Here is a 25,743-nt window from a genome sequence, read left to right on the forward strand (position 1 = left end):
GTCTCAGGTGGAAACTGAGAATCTGCTTCTCACAGTTCCCAGGTGCACTGGTGCTGCTGTCCACTGACCACTGACTTAGAGTCAAACTGGGCCTGGGTGTGAACGCTGGCTGCTTGGCCTCACTTTCCTCATCTGTAGAATGGAGACCATTGGACCTAACCCAGTGCTGCCAAGAACATGGGCTGAGATGCTGCACGAAGGGTTGAGAGCCGAAAAGGCACCGGGCAGGTGTGCAGAAAATGCAGGCTGCTGTCTTGGCATTTGTGTGCCCTAAGGACCAGGCAGAGTCCCATCCGCAGCTGACCCAGCAAGGTGGGGGAGGGAGGATTAAAAGGAGAGAACAATGAAGAGAGAAACGTGGTGGTTTTATTTGGGCAGCTCAGAGTTTGGAGAGGACATAGAAGGCAAGCACCCCATTCCAGCCCTGTAACAGGGATGCAGTGGGAGGATGGGGCACAAGAGTGACCCCTCCAGGAGCCCAGGCCACTAGCTGGAGGGATCCCAGGTGGAGGGAGCCTCGAGGCAAGTCTTCCTCCACCCCAGAGGGGAGATGGGCATTTCAGGCTGAGAAAGCAGCTGCTGCCCTGCTGCTCAGTCTGGCCACACATTGGGACCACGTGGGGACCTTTGAAAACCCCAAGCCCAGACACACCCCAGACCACTGGCATCTGAGTCTTGGGAGTTGCTATGCACTGAGAGCTTGTGTCCCCCAGGAGTCCTAGGTGGAAACTCTAAGTGCCAGGGAGGTGGGGCCTCTGGGAGGCAATGGGTGGACAGAGGTCAGCAGGGTGGAGCCTTCAGGATGGGACTAGTGCACTCAGGAGAACAGGAGGTGAGCTTTGGTGACACATGTGTTCAGATGCTGTGTCTGTATCCTGATGGACTATGGTTATTTGTTTTCATATTGTTGAGACTTTGTCGATTCTGGGTGCTCATTTTTAATTGCATCTGTTTTGCAAATGTTAACCAAGCAAGAGGAAGTAAAGTGACCTGAGATCCCCCTGTGTGTGCACACACCAGGAAGAGGACCTCACAAGACCCGGCCCTGCTAGCTCTGTCCTCACACATCCAGTCTCCAGAACCAGGAGAAGTAAACTGTGGCAATGCACCCGGCAGTCACAGCAGCTGGTTACAGCTGCTGGGCTAAGATGAGGAAGGGGCCAGGCACCTGAAGCACTTGATCCCCAGGTGTCAGTGTGAGTCCAGGGCTCCATGGAGAAAGGAATTCACCTTCCTGCACAGGAATAGCCCAAGAGGCAGGCATAGGAGGCAGGGCCAGGAATGGGCAGGATGTCACCCTGGCCCATGTCCTCAGAGCCATGGAAGAAGTCTGACTAGCAAATGAAACAAGCAAATGGGCAGGACTTTGATTTGCATAGCGTGCAGCCTTAGGTCCATGTTTGCATAGGAACAGGACTTGCCATGCCTCAGGAAGGGACTGGCTAAGGGCTCCCCCAGCCTGTCAGGAAGTGACTTCCAGGATTTTGAGGATGTCCCTGGCACATCTTTGGATGCCCTGAGCGTGGACAATGGGCAGCAGCCCACGGGTCCAATAGCCCCTGGGTTCCACCAAGTGCTCCCACTTGAGTGGCCAGTCTTGATGGCCTCAGGGTTCCAGGGGCTTTGCCTCATCTCAGTTGTGCTTGGAGGGATGTGGAGAAATTTCCAAAAGCCCAGCACATGATACTGCCCCCCCCCCCAATTCAACAGGTAGTGCTCTGAGCTTTTGATGGATTTTTGTTCAGTTCCATAGCCTGAGTAGGCCCTCAGGGACAGAAAATCTGATAGTTGTGGGGAAGAAGGGGAAGGTCAGAATGGAAGACCCCTCTGAGAGCTGGTGCTCGACGCTGGGCAGAACCTGAGACTGAGCAGAGACCAGGAAGACAGGGCCTTCCTTTGCTTTCTAAGGATCCTCCAGGGTCTCCCCTGGGTCCTGCCCAGCAGCTTCCTCCACCATTCCCAGGGACTCACTGACTGTGCTCACAGGACCCAGTGGAGTTTGCAGACTCTCAGTTGAGGATGCAGTCAGGAGATGTTCCTAGTAACCAAGGAGGGAAACATCAAAGTCAGGAGCCCACAGGTGCCACCACCAGCTCTCCTGCTGCCCAGATGTCCCCAGGACTCACCCTGACTGAAAGATTATTTTGTGAGTCATTTCTTAGGGAGGTGACCACCAGAAGTCCCTGTAGAGGAAGAAGCCAAACCAGGAGACGAACGAGGCCAGTGGACAGTGTGTCAAGGAGCACCTGAGGCTCATGTCCCCTGAGAGAAGGGGACAGCATACAGCACCCAGAGTGACCCCAGGCAGGGGCAATGGAGCAGGGCACAGCATAGCCACCAGCTCCCTTTGGTCATTGAGTGCTGCTCATGGAAGCATTTGGTCCTTGTCATTTGCAGCTGGCCTGTCATGTACCCACACTTTAGTGACCAGAGATGGAGCACAAAGGGAGGCAAAGGGAAGTATAGCATCCATGCACAGGGATGGAGCAGGGCACGTATAGCATCCATGCACAGGGCAGTGAATTCATGTGTCCCTCCCCCCACAGGAACTGGGCCAGTGTGTCCACCCACCAAGTGCAATCCACCCACGAGGGCACCAGGCTACACTTACGGCCCAAGAGGGGACACCATCACATGCATTTAGAGAAGTGGTCCACATAGAATCCAGCAATCACGACATGTCCCAGCCCCCGTACACACAAGTGACCTTGCCACCAAGTGGCACCAGGGGTGGGACAGGACTGCTCCTACATGCACTCATGCAGTCATTGGAGAGAAGGGGTCGCTCAGGCTCTCTGTGCCTTCCCAGTGCCGGTCAGGACAGCTCAGGAAGGTTGACATGGCTGAAAGTACAATTCTAATGACAAAGGTAGATTATCTTGGGTCACAGGAAATCAGTGAGAGCACTCGGTACTGTCCTCCGCATATGGCGGTGTTTTCTAAAAATGTGCACAAGAGATTACCTGCACTTGGGCTGAGGAAATGAAGGGCTTGTTGTGGATTTTGAAGGGCCACAAGGCAAAAATTCAGCCTTCATGAAGGGCTTGTCCCCAAGCCCCAAGGTTCTCTATGACAGGCTTCAGTGTCACTGCTCAAACCACACTACCCCAAAACGAGGAGAGAAGCCAGCTCCCCACGTGTGTCTCTGAGGAGTGGACGGAGCCCTCACTTCCTAGGCAGGTGGCAGCACCTCCCTGTGGCCAGGCACAGCAGGAGGTCCCTGTACACGTGCAGGAGCCTGTTTTGCATCAGCTTGAAGGCGATGCACAGGATCTCCATCCCGATGATGATGTACAGGGAGAAGAACAGGAAGAAGGTCGGGTGGTCCAACTTGGTGTCCCCGAAGCCGATGGTGGTCAGTGTGATGAAGCAGAAGTAGAAGGCGCTCTCGAAGTTCAGGTTGGTCTCCCAGATGGGGAGGATGGCGGCAGCACAGGAGATGTAGGCCAGGACCACCAGGGCGATGACAGGGAGGGGGACATCCAGCCTCTCCACCTGGCACCCCACCTCGTCCAGGTTGCTGAGGATGGAGGCAGACAGCCTCCCCAGCGCCAGCTCTGGACACGAGTTGCTCCTCTCCATGGTCCGTGGGGCCAGGGCCAGCAGGTTCTCTTTCTCTTGTGCGAAGAGAAGACTCTTCAACAGCTCTGCGTGGCTGCCTGGGTCTGAGGGGCACTTGCCTGACTTGGGGCCACGGGGATCTTCAGCGCTGATGACGATCCGAGGGACAGAGGCCACCCCTGGCTTGGCGATGGGCTTCCTCCTGCAGCGCAGTCCAGAGCACCACTCAGAGGGGGCGCGAGGGAAGAAAGGGAGTTTTCGGAACTGATTGTAGGACTTGGACAGGATGGTTGCCAGGATGTCCCCTATGTCCGTGAGAACCAGGAACATCAGGGGGATCCCAAAGAGGGCATAGAGCATGCACAGGTACTTGCCAGGCTTGGTGACAGGGTAGATGTGGCCATAACCTGAAAAAGACGATGGAGCCTGGGGTTCATTTCTGTTCTCAACACCCCCCACAATCTTTCAAGACACCCCCTCCGTTTCCTCTCCTTGGCCTGATGTTTACAATGTGTCAATTTGTCCGTACCCACAGGAGAGCTCAGCGGTTGGGTGTGGGCTTAGTGTGCACAAGGCCCGGGTTCAAGTCCCAGCACCAAAGAGGAAGGAATGAAGGAAATTAAGATATGCTGCTCAAAGCCTTCGCCACCTGCTGGGTATTGTGCCTGCCTTGGAGGAGGGACAGAGGGAGGGGCCATCTCCTCCTAAGGATGAGGAAGCACTCATCCAGATTCCTGCCTCCAAATGGCCTTGTCCAGGGGCAGCCCATGTTTGGGGGAGATGACCCCCTTCATGTCCTGTGGCTGTCTCTGAGGGTCTCCATAGGGGTGGTCTGCTCCCCTGGAAGGGCAGGAAGAGCTCAGGAGAGGAACAGACGCTTTGCCACCCAACCCACCACCTCTCCTCCCTCCAGAGACTCTGGCTCTAAGAAGCCACCCTTGTCCCCTGACTGTCTGGCCCACCCTCTGTGTCTGCACATGGCACTCACTAAACGCCATCAGTGTGCACAGCGGTGTGCGCGGTACTGGGCCAAGGGCAAGATGGAGGACAAAACCAACACAGCTGCTGCCCACGGAGCCGCGTGTGGCTTCCAGAGGAGCAGGAAGTGCCCCAGGGACAGGGAAGCTCTGAGCCCCCCGGGTGCAGAAGCCACAGCCTGGCTCAGGTCCCAGCCCCAACCCTTGCTACGCCATTACCTGACTGCTGGCGTTCCAGGTTTCATGTCTGTGAAACGTGGGGACAGTCCCTACACAGGGAGGGACCAGCTGGAAGGACGCCATGAGGCTGGGCCGGGCCCCGCAGTGGGCCACTGATGGTCCCGGGTCCTGGCCCTGGAAAGCCGAGGGCTGCATGCAGCGGGGTCTACAGAGCTTCACTGGGTCCTATCACCACCCTCCGAAGGGGAAACTGAGGCTCAGGGAAGGAAGCCACATGGCCAAGGGCACACCTGTGAGGAAGGGTGGAGTGGGGACTGCAGCGCACAGGGTGCTCCAGGTCCGGCCTGCTCCCAGGGTCAGACCAGGTCCTCGTCACACATGAGCACTGGCCACCGGGGCTAAGGGAGGGACGGGCAGGGGTCACCACACGGGGCACAGTCTTTCTGCCTTCACCCCCACACTGCAGAGGACAGGAGCAGACAGATGTCCCACCCCCAGCCCATGGCCTGGGTCCTCGGGAGGGCCAGCGTGGATGGCCTCGACAGGCAGAGGGAACAGCTCTGCTGCTCGGTGCCTGTGCTCAGTGCCCGATGCCATAAAGCCTGATTAATACACCAACATGCAGCCCAATTATGCAAATTAATTTGAAGCAATTCCCAGGCTGGCTGGGCTCCAGCCTCCACAGGACTGCAGCTCCCGGGGTGAACGGGCCTCTGGCTCTGCCTTCCAGGAGCAGGTGGCGTCCAGGACTTCTACCCTCCAGGACACGGTGAGGGTAGAAGGGTTGGCCCTCCAGGGGTCTCGTCCATTTTCATGGGTCCCAAGCCTCCACACTGCTCTGGCTGGTTCCAGAGTGGCACCCCTTGGTGGCAGGGTCGGTTCCATGGGTGCACGCATCATTCGGTGCACATTGGGTGCTTACTGCATGCAGCGGGCACATGCTGTTGGCCAAGTCGGCGTGGCAGGCAATCTTGCTGAGCAGCTGGATCACGGGAGGCAGATGGTAGTCAATAGCACACCTGCCAGGATTCATTGCAGATGGGGATCAATGGCAGGAAGTGCAAGTGCCAACTTCTCTAGGCACCAGTCTAGATTTAGGATCAGGGGAGGTTTCTTGGTGAGGGGACTCGAGTGGAGATTGAAAGGATGACCAAGGATTTCCATTTGCAGAAGGGGCAGCAGCATGTGCAGAGGCCCTGTGGTGGGTCTGTGGTGTGGTGAGGCAGTGGGTGCACTGCCGTCCATGCGGGAGTCGGGCGCTTGGATCCAGCCTCGCCCACAGGCCAAGCTGTGAGCTCAGGGCACAGGGCACAGGCTGTGTCTGCCCAGAGGGACACTGCTTTCTAATTTCCGACAAACTCGTCACCCAGGGTGAAGCTGGTTCCCTGTGTGACAGGCTGAGAGAAGGCCAGTGTGGCCAGTAGACTAGGACGCAGGACAGTGGACACACGCTGTGGGTCTGTGGAGGTTGGTGGGGCCTAAGGGCTCACAGGAGAGAAGTGGCGGTGTCTTGATCATTATGGAGGGTGGAGAAGACCCTCCAGATAATCCCAGGCTCATTCCTGGGGTCGGCTCCTCCCACCTGGCTTGGAAGGAGGGGTCTCTCCCAGGGCAGTGAGGATGATGATGGAGGAGAGCAGCCTGAGCCTCCTGGGAAACTAAGTGCCCTGAGAAGCCTCTGTAGCAGGAAAAGGCAGAGGGGCTTCACACCCAGGGGGGAGGGGGAGGCCATGTGACCTCAGAGGCCGAGACTGCAGTGCTTCAGCCACACCTAAGGACAGCTGGGCCACCTGAGGATGGGCCAGGCAGGGAGGCGCCTCCCTGACCCTGGAGAGCCCCGCCCACCACTCCTTGAGTTCTCCAGTCAGAGCAGCTGGTTCTGAGCTGCTGGCCCCAGAACTCCAGAGAGCACAGGTCTCTGGTTTTAGTGGCCCCTGGGGGGGGGCCCTACAGCAGCCACAGGAAGGAGCACAGTCCCAGCTGCACCCTGAGAAGAGCACCTGCTGCACCCCGAGGGCTGGCCAGTGCAGGGGGATGGTGGGAGGCTTCAGCACACAGCTGGCCAGGAGCGGGCGGGGCTGGGCCCTGTGGGATCAGGACAGGCAGGAGGGACTGCTAGACAGGGGTGTGTCAGAGACCTCAGCAGCAAGCCAGATGGTGAGGACTCTGGGTGTCAGAAAGGAGCTGGGGACTAGTGCATGCAGCAGGCCCCCCTGAATGCTGGGTGGCAGGGTGGGGTGCTGGCAATTCCCCACCCTGGGAGGATTCTGCATGTGGCATCCAGAAACATGGAGACGGGTCAGTGTCTTGGGACAGACAGGAGGCCTTGACACCTTGCTGGGGGCCAGTGCGCTCTGTGACCTTGGCCAAGGGCTCTACAGCATGCTGCCTCAGTTCCCTCGGGGACAATACCTAGTACCCAGCACTGGGGGTGGGGGACACTCACTCATTATGTGTCAAGTGCTTGAGACAGCTCCCAGCCCAGAGTGAGATTAGAAAGCAAGAGACCTTGACTCGAGCTTCTCAGGACCCCATGAAGGAGCCTCCACAGGAGGTGGGCAGAACGCACTGTGCGCCAGACAGCAGGAGGTATTACAAGATGCAGGTCAGTGGGACAGGACTTTTGTCCTCTGGAAAACTCTACCACAGCCAGAAGGCCAGCTGCTCATGCAGAGGAGGCTGGACACACGATGGACGCTTCAGACCCAAAGCCACCTGCAGCTCCCAGGAAGCAACGCGTCACCACCCTGCTCTTCCTTGAAGTGCGTCTTGACGGGCACCCAGTGGGGACGATGGAGAGGGTGGAAAATTCACTCTTTCTTTTAGACATTACACTCCTTGCAAATGGAGGCTGGCTCTGATGGCCACCCTCCCCTGCCCATGTCACTCAGGGCAGAAGCCAGTGTTCACACGGCCAAGAAGCCCTGTGTCCCCCACTTCATCTCCACTCTCCCCTCACGCCCTCTGCTCCAGCCACACTAATGGGTTTATAGCTCCTCACACCAGCCAGGCAGGCTCCCACCCCAGGACCTTTGCACTTGTGTTCACTTGGCGTAAAACCTTTGCACTCAGCATACCCACTGGCCTTGTTCCCTCACCCTCAAACCTGTTCCCATGCCACCTTCTTGGGGTTCTTCTCTCACCACCCATGGCAGGCTTTGGCCCCTCCTTGTCCCTTTCCTCTTAACTATCTGACCCACTCAGTGTCACCATCTGAGTATCGACTTTTGTCTGTTTTGTCCCTGGACACCCACACTGTGCCAAGGACAGTGCCTGGCACTTCAATAAACAGTTGTTGAATGAGCACATTCATTGAGCATCTGCTTTACACCAGGCAGGTGTGGGTGGGGTTGGGACACCAGGAAGAGCTGGCAGAGGTAGCCTGATCCTTTGGGGTCTCTGAAGCTCTCCTGGACAGGAGCCCACAAGCCTGAGCCATGTGATCTCGCTGGAGTCCAGGCCTGAGGTGCCAGCATAGATTCCTGTGCCCACGCCTGGCATGGGCCCACGGAGCCATCAGTCCTTAGGGATGTCAGTGCTGGTTAAATGGAACCACAAACAGAAGCCAGCTCACTTTCCAGACAGAGCACACCCCCAGCTCTCCTGCACCCCTGCAGAGGTCAGGAGAGGCTCCAGTAGCAACTGGTAATCCCCAGCTCCCAGACAGGGTCCCGGGGTTGCATTCACTTGACTTAAAGGAAAGGTCCTAACATTTCTTGAAAAGACCTAGAAAGTGCTCTTAGAGTCCAAATCCCCCCCACAGCCAAACGAAGGCTGGCAATCTCCACTATGACCTGGATTTAGTGGACAAGCAACAGAGAAGTCTGGTCACACAGCCCACAGCCAACGAGGGTCTGCACCCTTGTCCTGAGGACCTTGCCTATGCTCCTGCCCAGCCAGAGGCTCTCCTGGCAAGCGGGGGTTTGCTGAGCTCTAAGCAAAGAGCCTTTGTGGCTGCCTCTGAGACAGAGAGGAACTGTAGAAGATGTGCTCCCCCCCCAGAGCCTGTCCAAGCAGGCGAGGCTCAGAGCACAGGAACCCCCAAAGCAAGGTGTTAACTACCACAGTTACCGGATGCTGCCGTGCATAATGGAGAACCACGCCATTTCCCACAATGCACTCTGATGTCCCAACACAATCAGGGCTCTGCACTCTGAGTACTTCACTGCTCCAGCACTTTCCTCTCTGCGGCAAGGGGTCCATCCAGCTGGCCACGGCTGGGGACGAACCAGCCACACAATTGTCAGCTGCCCTTTCCCAGCATCAAGGCCAGGTACTTCTCAGGTGGCCCAGAGATCCAGGGCAGGAAGCAGTATTCTCAGAGTGACCTTTGAACACGTTATTGATTCCAGCGTGGAACACCTCCAACATCCTTCTGCAGCTGTGATTACTGTGCAGCCCGGGGTCCTAATTGACTCAGACGCTGGGTAGTGGCCTGGCTTTCCTGAGACCTAGAGCAAGCTAATGCATTCCACCAGACCAGAGATGCTCAGCTGGGCTCCCCTGGGACCGCCTGGAGCGCTCTGAGAAATACTGACGCCTGGGCTTCTTCTGGAAAGATTCTGGCCTGATGGGTCTGGGGCAGGGCCCAGCCATGGGATTTTGGGAAAGGTAGCAGGGTGGTTGCAGCCTGCAGCAGGCTGAGATCCCGAAGTGCAGGCTGGTGCTTCCCCAATGGTGGGGGGCCCCAGAATCATGGAGAGCTCATCAGGAATGAGTGACTGGCCCCTGCCTGTAGCTTCTGGCTCAGCAGGTCTAGGATGGGCCTGAGGATAATCTGCATTGCTAAGAAGTTCCCCAGGGCCACTGAGGCTGTGGTGCAGGGCCACACTCTGAGGACTCTAAACAATCTGTGCTTCTCAACAGGGGCCTCTGGAAACACCTGGAGACATTTCAGGTAGCCACAGTGGGTGGGTCAGGGGGAGGTGGAGATGCAGCTCAGCCCCCTCAGTGGGCAGCTGCCCCTCCAACAGAGAATTGTCCAGAGCAGGTGGCCACAGGGCTAAGGCTGAAGAGCCAGCATTAGACCAATCCAAGTTCCTGACCGGGGATGACGAACTGTACTGTGCCTCTAGCCCTCAGCTCACCTCGAGCATCTCCTCTGTTGATGCTCTCTATGCCTGTCTCTCCTTTATGGGTCCCGTGAGCTGTGGGTGCTCTAGAACGGCAGCAGGGGACTTGATCTCAGTCCTGCCTCTGACCTGGTGGCCTTGAGCAGTCTCTGACCAGTGCTCCCTCAGCTGTGGAAGGGGACATTCCCAGCCCCTCGCTTCTGGGACTCTGGTATGAGTTCATTCCAGGCCCACAGAGACCCTGCCCCCAGGCTGCCACCCATCCCTAGTGCTGTGCTCCATTCCCAAGGAAGCAGCTGCCATCTAGGTGTCGGAGACTCTGAAACCCACCTATCTGGCCCTGTCTCCCCCTGCCCTCCCCAGGTCCCCAGGACCACATTTCCAGCAGGGCTGGGCCTCTCCATTTGGAGGCCACTGGGGACTCACCCTCCACTGTCCCCTTGCTCAACACCTCTGTACCGGGCCCCCATCCTCACCACCCTCCCCAAGCCTGCCCATCCCACCCGACAGAAACTCTGGTGTCTCCCAGGGGTCCTCCTCACCCTCCCAGCTCTGGATTGTCCCCTGAAGTCTTCCTCCTGCCCTCCACCAGCCTCACAGCCACTGTCCTAGGTCAGGTGTCATCGTCTCTCCCCTTGACTGCTGCAGAAATGTGGTCTCTCGGGGATGCTGATCAGCACACCCTTCCCTGGCTTGAAGCCCTTTGGTCACTCAACTGCCTGAGGGTCAACCCAGCGTCCTGAGCCCTGTGGTCCACCTCCCTCTGTGACTTAACCTGCTTCTGCTCCCGATGCTCCTTGTACTGTTGGGCTTTGGCTAGTGCCCTCCTGAGCCCGGAGGGGTTCCCCCACCTTGCCTCCCTCTTTCCTGGTTCTCCCCAGGTCTCTCTGCAGGCAGGCTATGGCTTGTGGCTGAGCCATCTCCGCAGGCCCGCCGTTGCCTCCGCACTCACCCACGGTGCTAAACACCGTGCAGCAGAAGAAGAGCGCGCTCAGGAAGGTCCAGTCTTCCGGCTGGTGCAACCACTCGGGGTTCATGGTCTGCAGGTGTTTCCGCAGGTGCTGTGTCTTGCCTTCCGCAACTGGAGAAAGAGAGGAGAGTGAGGCAGGGGCACTGCCCTTCAAGACAGCACTGCCCAAGCACAGGGACCGGCAACCCTGTCCTGTAGTCCCCATTAACACCAAAGCTTGGCCCTCGGGCCCTCCTGCTCGCCTTTAGACCGTTTCTGCTCCTCAGGTCCTGTCCTGGACCCTGTGGAGAGCAGAGAGCCACACGGTCCCGTGAGAGGATCCCTAAGAGACAGCCCTGCGCCTTCTGGGACTGCTTGGCAGCCTCGGGGAGCTTCCTTAACTTCTGGAACCTCCCTTCCTTTCACCTTTCAAAGAGGGACAAACCTTCTTGCTCTGTCTGTTGGACATGTGACACCTGAGACCAAAATGCTCTCTGGACACTCGGCCGAATCCTGATGCAAATTACACCCGCTCACCATGGAGCCTGATGGGCTTTGGTGATCACACTGGGTTCTCTGGCACCAGGTGCCCTCCCTTATGGGATGGGAAACCTAGGGTCCCCTGCATTGGCCCCTGGGCCAAGAGGGCAGGGTGGCAACCCTGGCTTCTTGGAGTGGTTCCTGGGTAATTCTGTGGGCCTAGGCAACCAGTGGGCTTTGGGACTCCAGAAGATGCCACCAGAGGTACTGTCCGAAAAGAATGGCCCGAGGAGGACTTGAGCACCAGCTGACCGGCACCCGCCCGGGAGTCCCCACACCTGGGTTCCAGGCTCAGCTCAGATTCTACCACTTCTGTGGCCATGGCCAAGGACAAGAGGCTCTCAGCCTCAGCCTCCCACGTGACAGGCAGCACAACACGGCAGTGACAGGTTCAGACTCTGGAGTCCAGGTGCCTGGGGCCGAATCCCTGGCTCCTTTTTTTCTAGTTTGTGAACTTGAACAAGTTGTTTAACCTCCCAGTGCCTCAGTTTCCTGATCTATAAAAGGGGGACCATTCATGGGCTGGGGCTGGGGCTCGGTGGTAGAGCGCTTGCCTGGAAGATGTGAGGCACGGGGTTCCATTCTCAGCACCACGTATAAATAAAAAATAAAGGCCCATCAACAACGGAAATGGATAAATAAATAAAAATTTAAAAGGTGAGGGTCAATCATACCTAGTGTAAGGGATTCTCGGGAGGATTTAGAGGGACACTGTGTGAAATGGGATTAGCCCAGGGTCTTCGCTTATGGAGTATTTTAATATCCAATGAAAATCAGTACAAAATGAAGCTGGGCCAGCTCTGTGTTCCTAGCCCTTGCTGTGCCTGGGAATCACTGGGAAAACCTTTTAAAAATAAGGTTTCCAGCCACCCTTGGAGATCCTGTTTGAGTGAGTTTGAGAAAGAGCCTAAGAATAGGCTCCCTGAATAATTCTGATGAGTGGGCTGGTTAGGAGAGCCTTGAACTTGCTGGAGTCTAGTCCTTGTGATGACTCCAAGTGTCCAGCAGGGGCCATGGCATTTCCCAGTGCACAGGGTAGGCCTGCGTCTGTCTGCAAGGGAGCAGGGCCCTCCACAGAGGGGATGCTTCCCACTTGGACCAGCTAAAGCACCTGCTCCCAAATCAAGGCCAGCCGTGGGAGGGGCAGAGAGCCCAGGGCTGAGGCCGGCTCCCGGGGAGGGAGGCAGAAGCTCCAGCACCCTGCTCCTGCCCTGGCCTCTACAGCCTGCTCTTCCTTTGTCTTGAACGCATTTACTCTCTCTTGTTTACTCTTGCTCTGTTGAATACACCTCTGTAAGCTTCCTTTGGGGAACAAGAGTAGAAACAAGAGATTTCGCACAAGGGGAGAGAACACCTGTAAAGTGTGTCTGTCTTCCAGAGGCTTCCTGTCCCTGAGCTGCTGTGCCTCTCACAGGGTCCCTGTGATTGGCAGGTCTCAAACTGTGGCAGGTCTCCCATCTCTCCAGGAGACAGGGAAAGCTGGGATGGCAACAGGTGCCAGAGACGGGCCCCAGGTTCTCCTCGTGACCCCTCCCCTCCCTAGCCCCACAGTAAGCAAGGCCTTTGAAACTGGAAATGGGAGAGTCGGGCAGGCTGCTGGCTCATCCTAGGGATCCAAGCCCAGTTCGGATGATTCCTTGAATTCCAGTCCCAGGAAAAAATCTCAGGTCAGGCTGGCATAGTTCTGAGGAGCAGCCGAGCACCCCTGCTCCACCTCTGCCCTCCTCCAGCCCAGACCGCCAGATCTCCAGGCATCCTCTTCCCCAAAGCCTGGGAGGCTGGGTGGAGCTGGGAGCAGCCCTTGCAGAGCATCCGTAGGAGACTCAGTGTTCTTCCCACATTCTTTGCAGCACCCGGAGAATCTATTAATCTCCCAACTTCCAAGGGAGAAACTGGAGGCTCAGAGAGAAGTCTTTTGCCTAAAGTCGCTCAGGAATTGGGAGGACACAGGCAATAGCTCCCGGACCCAGCCTGCTCCCAGGAAGCTGTCTTCACCCAGGGGGAAAGGCTGCCCCTCCCAGGGGAGGCACCTACCTGTCCCATTGCATTCCAGGATGTCAGACAACTTGTGCAGGAAGGCCTTGAACACCTCTTCATCTTCTGGCCTCAGGACTGGGCTGCCCTCAATGGCAGAGAAGAGCGCAGCACCTACCAGTGCATAGGTCACTAAGCAGCAGAGGAAGCAGAGGCCAGGGAAGAGCTTCCCCATGGCCTCTGGGCAGCACCTCCTGGCCTGGGGCGGCCCCTCGGCCTCCATCCTCCTAGAGCATGCAGGACAGGGCAGAGCAGGAGGAGCCTGGGGAGGAGGCTGGAGCATCCAGGCCCCGCCAGGGGGAGGACGGTGGGAGTGGCAGGAGAGTGGCCAGGCTCCAGCACTAAGTGCATGGTGTGTGGCTTCCCCCAGGAAGTCGGGAAGCAGTCGGAGCCCGTCTTGCTGTGTGGGAATTACTGACGGGCGGGCGCTCCTGCTGGCCGCCCCACCCCCAAGTTTCTACGGATCCTCCTGGGCAGCCTGGAGCTGCTGGCAGGGGCTTTGGAAGGGTGACATGGGTATTGTCTTCGGCTTTGTTTGGCCTTTGCCATCCTGAAACCACAGTTTCCACTTCCAAGTACCAAACCCAATTTTTTTGTGTGTTTTGTCAAGGAACTGTCATCCTTCCTGAGGGTTGTCTGTGACACCCTGGCCTGGTGTGCCTGGTCTCCCAGACAGGCAGTGGTAACAGCGCAGCCAGGGTGCCAGTTTCCAGAGGCCTTTATCATGTGTGGGTCTAGTTATTGGCCCCCTTTCCTCACTTGTCTGCAAGGGAGGGAGGAATGGGCGAATGCCTCCTGCCCACTCAGAACAAGACTGGATGTTTCCATGCGCTGGGAAAGGAAGGGAGAAAACCTTGACCAGACTTCATACCTCACCAGGAGTCTACACGGAATGGAACACAGGTGTAAGTGTAAAACAGAAACCAAAAGACTTTCTAGATGACGACAATACGTAGGGCACCCTGGGCCTGCAGAGACCTCTGACAGGACCTCACGAAGGAGGCTGGGTGCAGATGGGGTGGAGGGGCGTGCACAGGGCAACTGGCACCTTCCAGGCTTGGAGGCGGGGCTTCCTCCGTCCTCAGAGCAGCAGGGGAGCGGTGCAGTTCATTGCCTCCGTGACACATTGAAACAGTTGCAAGTGCCGGCCCCCACTGCCTTCCACCCCAAGCTCCGGGCTCTGCTGGACTGGAAGTTTCTTTTTGAACTCTGCCTCATGACGGCTGCAGCAGGTGGACCTAGCCCCCGTGATCAGCCACTGAGATATCCTTATCCAGTGATCTTCCCCCAAAGGTGGTTGCTGGCCTTGCAGGTCCATGGGGTGCTGCGGAGCCTGCCCACCCTGCTCAGGAAGCCAGAGGGACAGGCTGGAGACACATAGCTGTCAGGGGGCCCGGATTCCTGGCGGCTCTGGCTAACACTTACAATGTGCCCGGCTGTGTGCTAAGGTCATGATGATGATGGTTAATCAAATCCCGATTCCTAGAGCCTCCTGCGGAGGGAAGGCATTTGGAGAGAGGGAGGAGGGGCCACACCATATCCCTGCACCTGCTTTGTGTGTGTCTCCAGTCCCCAAGCTGAGGAGGAATGCCTTCGTATAAGTTACCCAGAGCCCAGCAGGGCCAGGGCATGGGGGAGGAGCTGTCCCTCCACTCATTCAAAGAGCTCTGGGGACCCTCAAAGCCACAAACCCTCCTCTTGGTGCTCCTGTGAAGCGTGGGCTCCTGGGTCACAGAGGGATGGAACCGGGATGTGAAGATGCCTGCCTTCCTCCCTCCCCCTCTTCCTCCTGTCTTTCTTCTTCTCTCCCTCCCTTCTGTCCTGAGATTCTCCACAGATGCTCCCCCCTCCCTGAGCAGCAGCACACGGCAGGGGTGACTCTGGTGGCACTTTGCACTGGCAGTGCCCCAGCATCTTGGAGGATGAGTTCGTCTGATGCTCACAACGGGGCAGATGTGCTCATCCTTTCCCCATTTCACACGGGGACCCTGAGGCAGCTGCAGGTCTGCCGGGTGTGAGATCACACAGCACTTGTGCATCTGAGCCCAGGCCACCTGGCCTTACCCCGACCCCGCCCTGCTCCCTCTGTCCCTGACCTTCTGTGTCCCCAGCACACAGAACCAGACTGGTGCTCCCTGCCCTGTGGGGGCTCTGGTGTGGCCCAGGAAGGGCCAGGGAAGGACGAACCCACAGCCCCATAAACACCCAGCAGCTTGGGACTGTGTCAGGCGAAACAGAATGGGAGGGGTCCTGACTGCTCTGGGAGGGCCGGAGGGTTCCCTGTGGAAGTGACATGTGACCTGAGGTCTGAGGCATCACTAGTGAGGCACAGAAGGGTGAGGAACTTCCGCCGCAGAGAAAGCAACCCAGGCAAAGCTCGGGGCTCAGTGGTCCCTTGAAGAGACCACTGCCCTGGGAGAGAGGACAGGGCAGAGCGTGGCGGAGACCCTACTGAGATCACTGTGGTGAGGGCCTGCTCCAATCTGGTTCCCTTTTGGAGGTCCAGCAGGGTGGGCTGGGCGGGAGGGCCAGTGGAGGTGGAGGTGGTGGGACGCTCTCACGCCTAACTGTCCCCAGGAGCGTGGTTGCTCACTAGTTTCGGTCCCTCCTGGCCAACGGGATTTCTCCAGCACTGGGTTTTCTCCATCCTGCTCAGTGGGTCACAAGATCCACGCCTCTCAAACATGGCCAGGTCTCAGGGAAAGTGCTGCCCATCTCCTTCCATGGGACAGGTAAGCATCTCTTCCCGGAGGCCTCCCTTTGGGCCTGCTTTCCACAGCCAAAAAGTTTAGACAAAAGAAGGGCTTTGGGGTGAGCAAACTGATCTCTCCCTGGCCTGCAGGAGGGGAGCAGTGGCACTGCAGGAGGAACAGGGGAGTGGCCGTTGAGTGCCACCAGACTCTACTGCCATGTGCTCCAGGAGCAATGGGCAGACCCACCAGCTGCAAGGGACCTGTGGCTGCTGCCCTTACTCCCCCGATGCCGATATGGGCATGGGCAGGGAGGGCACAGAGCATAAGGACAGCAGGCACAGCACTCAGCCAGTGGCAGCCTGGGGGCAGGCGCTCTGTGGGCCTGGACATGAACTCATACCACAGCCCCAGGAGCAAGGGGCTGGGAATGTCCCCTTCCACAGCTGAGGGAGCACTGGTCAGAGACTGCTCAAGGCCACCAGGTCAGAGGCAGGACTGAGATCAGGTCCCCTGCTGCCGTTCCAGGGCGCCCACAGCTCACGGAACCCATAAAGGAGAGACAGGCATAGAGAGCATCAACAGAGGAGATGCTCGAGGTGAGCTGAGGGCTAGAGGCACAGTACAGTTCGTCACCTCCGGTCAGGAACTTGGATGGGTCTAATGCTGGCTCTTCAGCCTCGGCCCTGTGGCCACCTGCTCTGGACAATTCTCTGTTGGAGGGGCAGCTGCCCACTGAGGGGGCTGAGCTGCATCTCCACCTCCCCCTGACCCACCCACTGTGGCTACCTGAAATGTCTCCAGATGTTTCCAGAGGCCCCTGTTGAGAAGCACAGATTGTTTAGAGTCCTCAGAGTGTGGCCCTGCACCACAGCCTCAGTGGCCCTGGGGAACTTCTTAGCAATGCAGATTCTCCTCAGGCCCATCCTAGACCTGCTGAGCCAGAAGCTACAGGCAGGGGCCAGTCACTCATTCCTGATGAGCTCTCCATGATTCTGGGGCCCCCCACCATTGGGGAAGCACCAGCCTGCACTTCGGGATCTCAGCCTGCTACAGGCTGCAACCACCCTGCTACCTGTCCCAAACTCCCATGGCTGGGTCCTGCCCCAGACCCATCAGGCCAGAATCTTTCCAGAAGAAGCCCAGGCGTCAGTATTTCTCAGAGCGCTCCAGGCGGTCCCAGGGGAGCCCAGCTGAGCATCTCTGGTCTGGTGGAATGCATTAGCTTGCTCTAGGTCTCAGGAAAGCCAGGCCACTACCCAGCGTCTGAGTCAATTAGGACCCCGGGCTGCACAGTAATCACAGCTGCAGAAGGATGTTGGAGGTGTTCCACGCTGGAATCAATAACGTGTTCAAAGGTCCCTCTGAGAAAACTGCTTCCTGCCCTGGATCTCTGGGCCACCTGAGAAGTACCTGGCCTTGATGCTGGGAAAGGGCAGCTGACAATTGTGTGGCTGGTTCGTCCCCAGCCGTGGCCAGCTGGATGGACCCCTTGCCGCAGAGAGGAAAGTCCTGGAGCAGTGAAGTACTCAGAGTGCAGAGCCCTGATTGTGTTGGGACGTCGGAGTGCATTGTGGGAAATGGCGTGGTTCTCCATTATGCACGGCAGCATCCGGTAACTGTGGTAGTTAACACCTTGCTTTGGGGGTTCCTGTGCTCTGAGCCTCGCCTCCTTGGACAGGCTCGGAGGGGAGCACATCTTCTGCAGTTCCTCTCTGTCTCAGAGGCAGCCACAAAGGCTCTTTGCTTAGAGCTCAGCAAACCCCCGCTTGCCAGGAGAGCCTCTGGCTGGGCAGGAGCATAGGCAAGGTCCTCAGGACAAGGGTGCAGACCCTCGTTGGCTGTGGGCTGTGTGACCAGACTTCTCTGTTGCTTGTCCACTAAATCCAGGTCATAGTGGAGATTGCCAGCCTTCGTTTGGCTGTGGGGGGGATTTGGACTCTAAGAGCACTTTCTAGGTCTTTTCAAGAAATGTTAGGACCTTTCCTTTAAGTCAAGTGAATGCAACCCCGGGACCCTGTCTGGGAGCTGGGGATTACCAGTTGCTACTGGAGCCTCTCCTGACCTCTGCAGGGGTGCAGGAGAGCTGGGGGTGTGCTCTGTCTGGAAAGTGAGCTGGCTTCTGTTTGTGGTTCCATTTAACCAGCACTGACATCCCTAAGGACTGATGGCTCCGTGGGCCCATGCCAGGCGTGGGCACAGGAATCTATGCTGGCACCTCAGGCCTGGACTCCAGCGAGATCACATGGCTCAGGCTTGTGGGCTCCTGTCCAGGAGAGCTTCAGAGACCCCAAAGGATCAGGCTACCTCTGCCAGCTCTTCCTGGTGTCCCAACCCCACCCACACCTGCCTGGTGTAAAGCAGATGCTCAGTGAATGTGCTCATTCAACCATTGTTTATTGAAGTGCCAGGCACTGTCCTTGGCACAGTGTGGGTGTCCAGGGACAAAACAGACAAAAGTCGATACTCAGATGGTGACACTGAGTGGGTCAGATAGTTAAGAGGAAAGGGACAAGGAGGGGCCAAAGCCTGCCATGGGTGGTGAGAGAAGAACCCCAAGAAGGTGGCATGGGAACAGGTTTGAGGGTGAGGGAACAAGGCCAGTGGGTATGCTGAGTGCAAAGGTTTTACGCCAAGTGAACACAAGTGCAAAGGTCCTGGGGTGGGAGCCTGCCTGGCTGGTGTGAGGAGCTATAAACCCATTAGTGTGGCTGGAGCAGAGGGCGTGAGGGGAGAGTGGAGATGAAGTGGGGGACACAGGGCTTCTTGGCCGTGTGAACACTGGCTTCTGCCCTGAGTGACATGGGCAGGGGAGGGTGGCCATCAGAGCCAGCCTCCATTTGCAAGGAGTGTAATGTCTAAAAGAAAGAGTGAATTTTCCACCCTCTCCATCGTCCCCACTGGGTGCCCGTCAAGACGCACTTCAAGGAAGAGCAGGGTGGTGACGCGTTGCTTCCTGGGAGCTGCAGGTGGCTTTGGGTCTGAAGCGTCCATCGTGTGTCCAGCCTCCTCTGCATGAGCAGCTGGCCTTCTGGCTGTGGTAGAGTTTTCCAGAGGACAAAAGTCCTGTCCCACTGACCGGCATCTTGTAATACCTCCTGCTGTCAGGCGCACAGTGCGTTCTGCCCACCTCCTGTGGAGGCTCCTTCATGGGGTCCTGAGAAGCTCGAGTCAAGGTCTCTTGCTTTCTAATCTCACTCTGGGCTGGGAGCTGTCTCAAGCACTTGACACATAATGAGTGAGTGTCCCCCACCCCCAGTGCTGGGTACTAGGTATTGTCCCCGAGGGAACTGAGGCAGCATGCTGTAGAGCCCTTGGCCAAGGTCACAGAGCGCACTGGCCCCCAGCAAGGTGTCAAGGCCTCCTGTCTGTCCCAAGACACTGACCCGTCTCCATGTTTCTGGATGCCACATGCAGAATCCTCCCAGGGTGGGGAATTGCCAGCACCCCACCCTGCCACCCAGCATTCAGGGGGCGCCTGCTGCATGCACTAGTCCCCAGCTCCTTTCTGACACCCAGAGTCCTCACCATCTGGCTTGCTGCTGAGGTCTCTGACACACCCCTGTCTAGCAGTCCCTCCTGCCTGTCCTGATCCCACAGGGCCCAGCCCCGCCCGCTCCTGGCCAGCTGTGTGCTGAAGCCTCCCACCATCCCCCTGCACTGGCCAGCCCTCGGGGTGCAGCAGGTGCTCTTCTCAGGGTGCAGCTGGGACTGTGCTCCTTCCTGTGGCTGCTGTAGGGCCCCCCCCCCAGGGGCCACTAAAACCAGAGACCTGTGCTCTCTGGAGTTCTGGGGCCAGCAGCTCAGAACCAGCTGCTCTGACTGGAGAACTCAAGGAGTGGTGGGCGGGGCTCTCCAGGGTCAGGGAGGCGCCTCCCTGCCTGGCCCATCCTCAGGTGGCCCAGCTGTCCTTAGGTGTGGCTGAAGCACTGCAGTCTCGGCCTCTGAGGTCACATGGCCTCCCCCTCCCCCCTGGGTGTGAAGCCCCTCTGCCTTTTCCTGCTACAGAGGCTTCTCAGGGCACTTAGGTTCCCAGGAGGCTCAGGCTGCTCTCCTCCATCATCATCCTCACTGCCCTGGGAGAGACCCCCCCTTCCAAGCCAGGTGGGAGGAGCCGACCCCAGGAATGAGCCTGGGATTATCTGGAGGGTCTTCTCCACCCTCCATAATGATCAAGACACCGCCACTTCTCTCCTGTGAGCCCTTAGGCCCCACCAACCTCCACAGACCCACAGCGTGTGTCCACTGTCCTGCGTCCTAGTCTACTGGCCACACTGGCCTTCTCTCAGCCTGTCACACAGGGAACCAGCTTCACCCTGGGTGACGAGTTTGTCGGAAATTAGAAAGCAGTGTCCCTCTGGGCAGACACAGCCTGTGCCCTGTGCCCTGAGCTCACAGCTTGGCCTGTGGGCGAGGCTGGATCCAAGCGCCCGACTCCCGCATGGACGGCAGTGCACCCACTGCCTCACCACACCACAGACCCACCACAGGGCCTCTGCACATGCTGCTGCCCCTTCTGCAAATGGAAATCCTTGGTCATCATTCCAATCTCCACTCGAGTCCCCTCACCAAGAAACCTCCCCTGATCCTAAATCTAGACTGGTGCCTAGAGAAGTTGGCACTTGCACTTCCTGCCATTGATCCCCATCTGCAATGAATCCTGGCAGGTGTGCTATTGACTACCATCTGCCTCCCGTGATCCAGCTGCTCAGCAAGATTGCCTGCCACGCCGACTTGGCCAACAGCATGTGCCCGCTGCATGCAGTAAGCACCCAATGTGCACCGAATGATGCGTGCACTCATGGAACCGACCCTGCCACCAAGGGGTGCCACTCTGGAACCAGCCAGAGCAGTATGGAGACTTGGGACCCATGAAAATGGACGAGACCCCTGGAGGGCCACCCCTTTTACCCTCACCGTGTCCTGGAGGGTAGAAGTCCTGGACGCCACCTGCTCCTGGAAGGCAGAGCCAGAGGCCCGTTCACCCCGGGAGCTGCAGTCCTGTGGAGGCTGGAGCCCAGCCAGCCTGGGAATTGCTTCAAATTAATTTGCATAATTGGGCTGCATGTTGGTGTATTAATCAGGCTTTATGGCATCGGGCACTGAGCACAGGCACCGAGCAGCAGAGCTGTTCCCTCTGCCTGTCGAGGCCATCCACGCAGGCCCTCCCGAGGACCCTGGCCATGGGCTGGGGGTGGGACATCTGTCTGCTCCTGTCCTCTGCAGTGTGGGGGTGAAGGCAGAAAGACTGTGCCCCGTGTGGTGACCCCTGCCCGTCCCTCCCTTAGCCCCGGTGGCCAGTGCTCATGTGTGACGAGGACCTGGTCTGACCCTGGGAGCAGGCCGGACCTGGAGCACCCTGTGCGCTGCAGTCCCCACTCCACCCTTCCTCACAGGTGTGCCCTTGGCCATGTGGCTTCCTTCCCTGAGCCTCAGTTTCCCCTTCGGAGGGTGGTGATAGGACCCCGTGAAGCTCTGTAGACCCCGCTGCATGCAGCCCTCGGCTTTCCAGGGCCAGGACCCGGGACCATCAGTGGCCCACTGCGGGGCCCGGCCCAGCCTCATGGCGTCCTTCCAGCTGGTCCCTCCCTGTGTAGGGACTGTCCCCACGTTTCACAGACATGAAACCTGGAACGCCAGCAGTCAGGTAATGGCGTAGCAAGGGTTGGGGCTGGGACCTGAGCCAGGCTGTGGCTTCTGCACCCGGGGGGCTCAGAGCTTCCCTGTCCCTGGGGCACTTCCTGCTCCTCTGGGAGCCACACGCGGCTCCGTGGGCAGCAGCTGTGTTGGTTTTGTCCTCCATCTTGCCCTTGGCCCAGTACCGCGCACACCGCTGTGCACACTGATGGCGTTTAGTGAGTGCCATGTGCAGACACAGAGGGTGGGCCAGACAGTCAGGGGACAAGGGTGGCTTCTTAGAGCCAGAGTCTCTGGAGGGAGGAGAGGTGGTGGGTTGGGTGGCAAAGCGTCTGTTCCTCTCCTGAGCTCTTCCTGCCCTTCCAGGGGAGCAGACCACCCCTATGGAGACCCTCAGAGACAGCCACAGGACATGAAGGGGGTCATCTCCCCCAAACATGGGCTGCCCCTGGACAAGGCCATTTGGAGGCAGGAATCTGGATGAGTGCTTCCTCATCCTTAGGAGGAGATGGCCCCTCCCTCTGTCCCTCCTCCAAGGCAGGCACAATACCCAGCAGGTGGCGAAGGCTTTGAGCAGCATATCTTAATTTCCTTCATTCCTTCCTCTTTGGTGCTGGGACTTGAACCCGGGCCTTGTGCACGCTAAGCCCACACCCAACCGCTGAGCTCTCCTGTGGGTACGACAAATTGACACATTGTAAACATCAGGCCAAGGAGAGGAAACGGAGGGGGTGTCTTGAAAGATTGTGGGGGTGTTGAGAACAGAAATGAACCCCAGGCTCCATCGTCTTTTTCAGGTTATGGCCACATCTACCCTGTCACCAAGCCTGGCAAGTACCTGTGCATGCTCTATGCCCTCTTTGGGATCCCCCTGATGTTCCTGGTTCTCACGGACATAGGGGACATCCTGGCAACCATCCTGTCCAAGTCCTACAATCAGTTCCGAAAACTCCCTTTCTTCCCTCGCGCCCCCTCTGAGTGGTGCTCTGGACTGCGCTGCAGGAGGAAGCCCATCGCCAAGCCAGGGGTGGCCTCTGTCCCTCGGATCGTCATCAGCGCTGAAGATCCCCGTGGCCCCAAGTCAGGCAAGTGCCCCTCAGACCCAGGCAGCCACGCAGAGCTGTTGAAGAGTCTTCTCTTCGCACAAGAGAAAGAGAACCTGCTGGCCCTGGCCCCACGGTCCATGGAGAGGAGCAACTCGTGTCCAGAGCTGGCGCTGGGGAGGCTGTCTGCCTCCATCCTCAGCAACCTGGATGAGGTGGGGTGCCAGGTGGAGAGGCTGGATGTCCCCCTCCCTGTCATCGTCCTGGTGGTCCTGGCCTACATCTCCTGTGCTGCCGCCATCCTCCCCATCTGGGAGACCAACCTGAACTTCGAGAGCGCCTTCTACTTCTGCTTCATCACACTGACCACCATCGGCTTCGGGGACACCAAGTTGGACCACCCGACCTTCTTCCTGTTCTTCTCCCTGTACATCATCATCGGGATGGAGATCCTGTGCATCGCCTTCAAGCTGATGCAAAACAGGCTCCTGCACGTGTACAGGGACCTCCTGCTGTGCCTGGCCACAGGGAGGTGCTGCCACCTGCCTAGGAAGTGAGGGCTCCGTCCACTCCTCAGAGACACACGTGGGGAGCTGGCTTCTCTCCTCGTTTTGGGGTAGTGTGGTTTGAGCAGTGACACTGAAGTCTGTCATCAAGACCTTGGGCTTGGGGACAAGCCCTGCATGAAGGCTGAATTTTGCCTTGTGGCCCTTCAAAATCCACAACAAGCCCTTCATTTCCTCAGCCCAAGTGCAGGTAATCTCTTGTGCACATTTTTAGAAAACACCGCCATATGCGGAGGACAGTATCCAGTGCTCTCACTGATTTCCTGTGACCCAAGATAATCTACCTTTGTCATTAGAATTGTACTTTCAGCCATGTCAACCTTCCTGAGCTGCTCCTGACCATCACTGGGAGGGCACAGGGAGCCTGAGCAACCCCTTCTCTCCAATGACTGCATGAGTGCATGTAGGAGCAGTCCTGTCCCGCCCCTGGTGCCACTTGGTGGCAAGGTCACTTGTGTGCACGGGGGCTGGGACATGTCGTGATTGCTGGACTCTATGTGGACCACTTCTCTAATTGCATGTGATGGTGTCCCCCGAGTGGGCCGTAAGTGTAGCCTGGTGCCCTCGTGGGTGGATTGCACTTGGTGGGTGGACACACTGGCCCAGTTCCTGTGGGGGGAGGGACACATGAATTCACTGCCCTGTGCATGGATGCTATACGTGCCCTGCTCCATCCCTGTGCATGGATGCTATACCTCCCTTTGCCTCCCTTTGTGCTCCATCTCTGGTCACTAAAGTGTGGGTACATGACAGGCCAGCTGCAAATGACAAGGACCAAATGCTTCCATGAGCAGCACTCAATGACCAAAGGGAGCTGGTGGCTATGCTGTGCCCTGCTCCATTGCCCCTGCCTGGGGTCACTCTGGGTGCTGTATGCTGTCCCCTTCTCTCAGGGGACATGAGCCTCAGGTGCTCCTTGACACACTGTCCACTGGCCTCGTTCGTCTCCTGGTTTGGCTTCTTCCTCTACAGGGACTTCTGGTGGTCACCTCCCTAAGAAATGACTCACAAAATAATCTTTCAGTCAGGGTGAGTCCTGGGGACATCTGGGCAGCAGGAGAGCTGGTGGTGGCACCTGTGGGCTCCTGACTTTGATGTTTCCCTCCTTGGTTACTAGGAACATCTCCTGACTGCATCCTCAACTGAGAGTCTGCAAACTCCACTGGGTCCTGTGAGCACAGTCAGTGAGTCCCTGGGAATGGTGGAGGAAGCTGCTGGGCAGGACCCAGGGGAGACCCTGGGAGGATCCTTAGAAAGCAAAGGAAGGCCCTGTCTTCCTGGTCTCTGCTCAGTCTCAGGTTCTGCCCAGCGTCGAGCACCAGCTCTCAGAGGGGTCTTCCATTCTGACCTTCCCCTTCTTCCCCACAACTATCAGATTTTCTGTCCTGAGGGCCTAGCTCAGGCTATGGAACTGAACAAAAATCCATCAAAGACTCAGAGCACCACCAGTGGGATTTGGGGGGCAGTCCCAGGTGCTGGGCTTTTGAGGTTTCTAGGCATCCTCCAAGCACATTAGCCCAGCTGAGATGCAGCAAAGTCCCTGGAACCCTGAGGCCATCAAGACTGGCCACCCAAGGGAGAGTTCTTGGTGGAACCCAGGGTCTATTGGACCCCTTGGCTGTTGGCTATTGTCTAGGCTCAGGGCATCCTAAAATGAGCCAGGGACATCCTCAAAATCCTGGAAGTCACTTCCTGACAGGCTGGGGGAGCCCTTAGCCAGTCCCTTCCTGAGGCATGGCAAGTCCTATTCCTATGCAAACATGTACCTAAGGCTGCACGCTATGCAAATCAAAGTCCTGCCCTTTTGCTTGTTTCATTTGCTAGTCAGACTTCTTCCATGGCTCTGAGGACATGGCCCAGGCTGACATCCTGCCCATTCCTGGCCCTGCCTCCTATGCCTGCCTCTTGGGCTATTCCTGTGCAGGAAGGTGAATTCCTTTCTCCATGGAGCCCTGGACTCACACTGACACCTGGGGATCAAGTGCTTCAGGTGCCTGGCCCCTTCCTCATCTTAGCCCAGCAGCTGTAACCAGCTGCTGTGACTGCCGGGTGCATTGCCACAGTTTACTTCTCCTGGTTCTGGAGACTGGATGTGTGAGGACAGAGCTAGCAGGGCCGGGTCTTGTGAGGTCCTCTTCCTGGTGTGTGCACACACAGGGGGATCTCAGGTCACTTTACTTCCTCTTGCTTGGTTAACATTTGCAAAACAGATGCAATTAAAAATGAGCACCCAGAATCGACAAAGTCTCAACAATATGAAAACAAATAACCATAGTCCATCAGGATACAGACACAGCATCTGAACACATGTGTCACCAAAGCTCACCTCCTGTTCTCCTGAGTGCACTAGTCCCATCCTGAAGGCTCCACCCTGCTGACCTCTGTCCACCCATTGCCTCCCAGAGGCCCCACCTCCCTGGCACTTAGAGTTTCCACCTAGGACTCCTGGGGGACACAAGCTCTCAGTGCATAGCAACTCCCAAGACTCAGATGC

The 25,743-nt window shown here is 57.7% G+C and overlaps 2 protein-coding genes across 2 annotated transcripts; one reads left to right on the forward strand and one right to left on the reverse strand.

Moving 5' to 3' along the window:
• Positions 1-3,165: 3,165 nt before the first annotated feature.
• On the reverse strand, positions 3,166-13,536 carry Kcnk18 (potassium two pore domain channel subfamily K member 18). Its single transcript, XM_046450194.1, has 3 exons — positions 13,314-13,536; positions 10,743-10,871; positions 3,166-3,968 (listed from the first exon to the last, which is right to left on the reverse strand). Exons 1-3 carry the CDS (start codon positions 13,534-13,536, stop codon positions 3,166-3,168), a joined length of 1,155 nt encoding a protein of 384 aa, XP_046306150.1.
• A 4,047-nt stretch (positions 13,537-17,583) lies between these two features.
• On the forward strand, positions 17,584-23,240 carry LOC124096377 (potassium channel subfamily K member 18-like). The gene is made up of 3 exons (XM_046450195.1): positions 17,584-17,618; positions 20,671-20,855; positions 22,438-23,240. The coding sequence occupies exons 1-3, from the start codon at positions 17,584-17,586 to the stop codon at positions 23,238-23,240; spliced, it is 1,023 nt and encodes a 340-aa protein (XP_046306151.1).
• The last annotated feature ends 2,503 nt before the right edge of the window (positions 23,241-25,743 follow it).

This window comes from Marmota monax, unplaced genomic scaffold (assembly GCF_021218885.2).
Source record: "Marmota monax isolate L192 unplaced genomic scaffold, Marmota_monax_Labrador192_F-V1.1 WCK01_AAM20220418_F8-fsc00004, whole genome shotgun sequence".
Classification (NCBI taxonomy): domain Eukaryota; kingdom Metazoa; phylum Chordata; class Mammalia; order Rodentia; family Sciuridae; genus Marmota; species Marmota monax.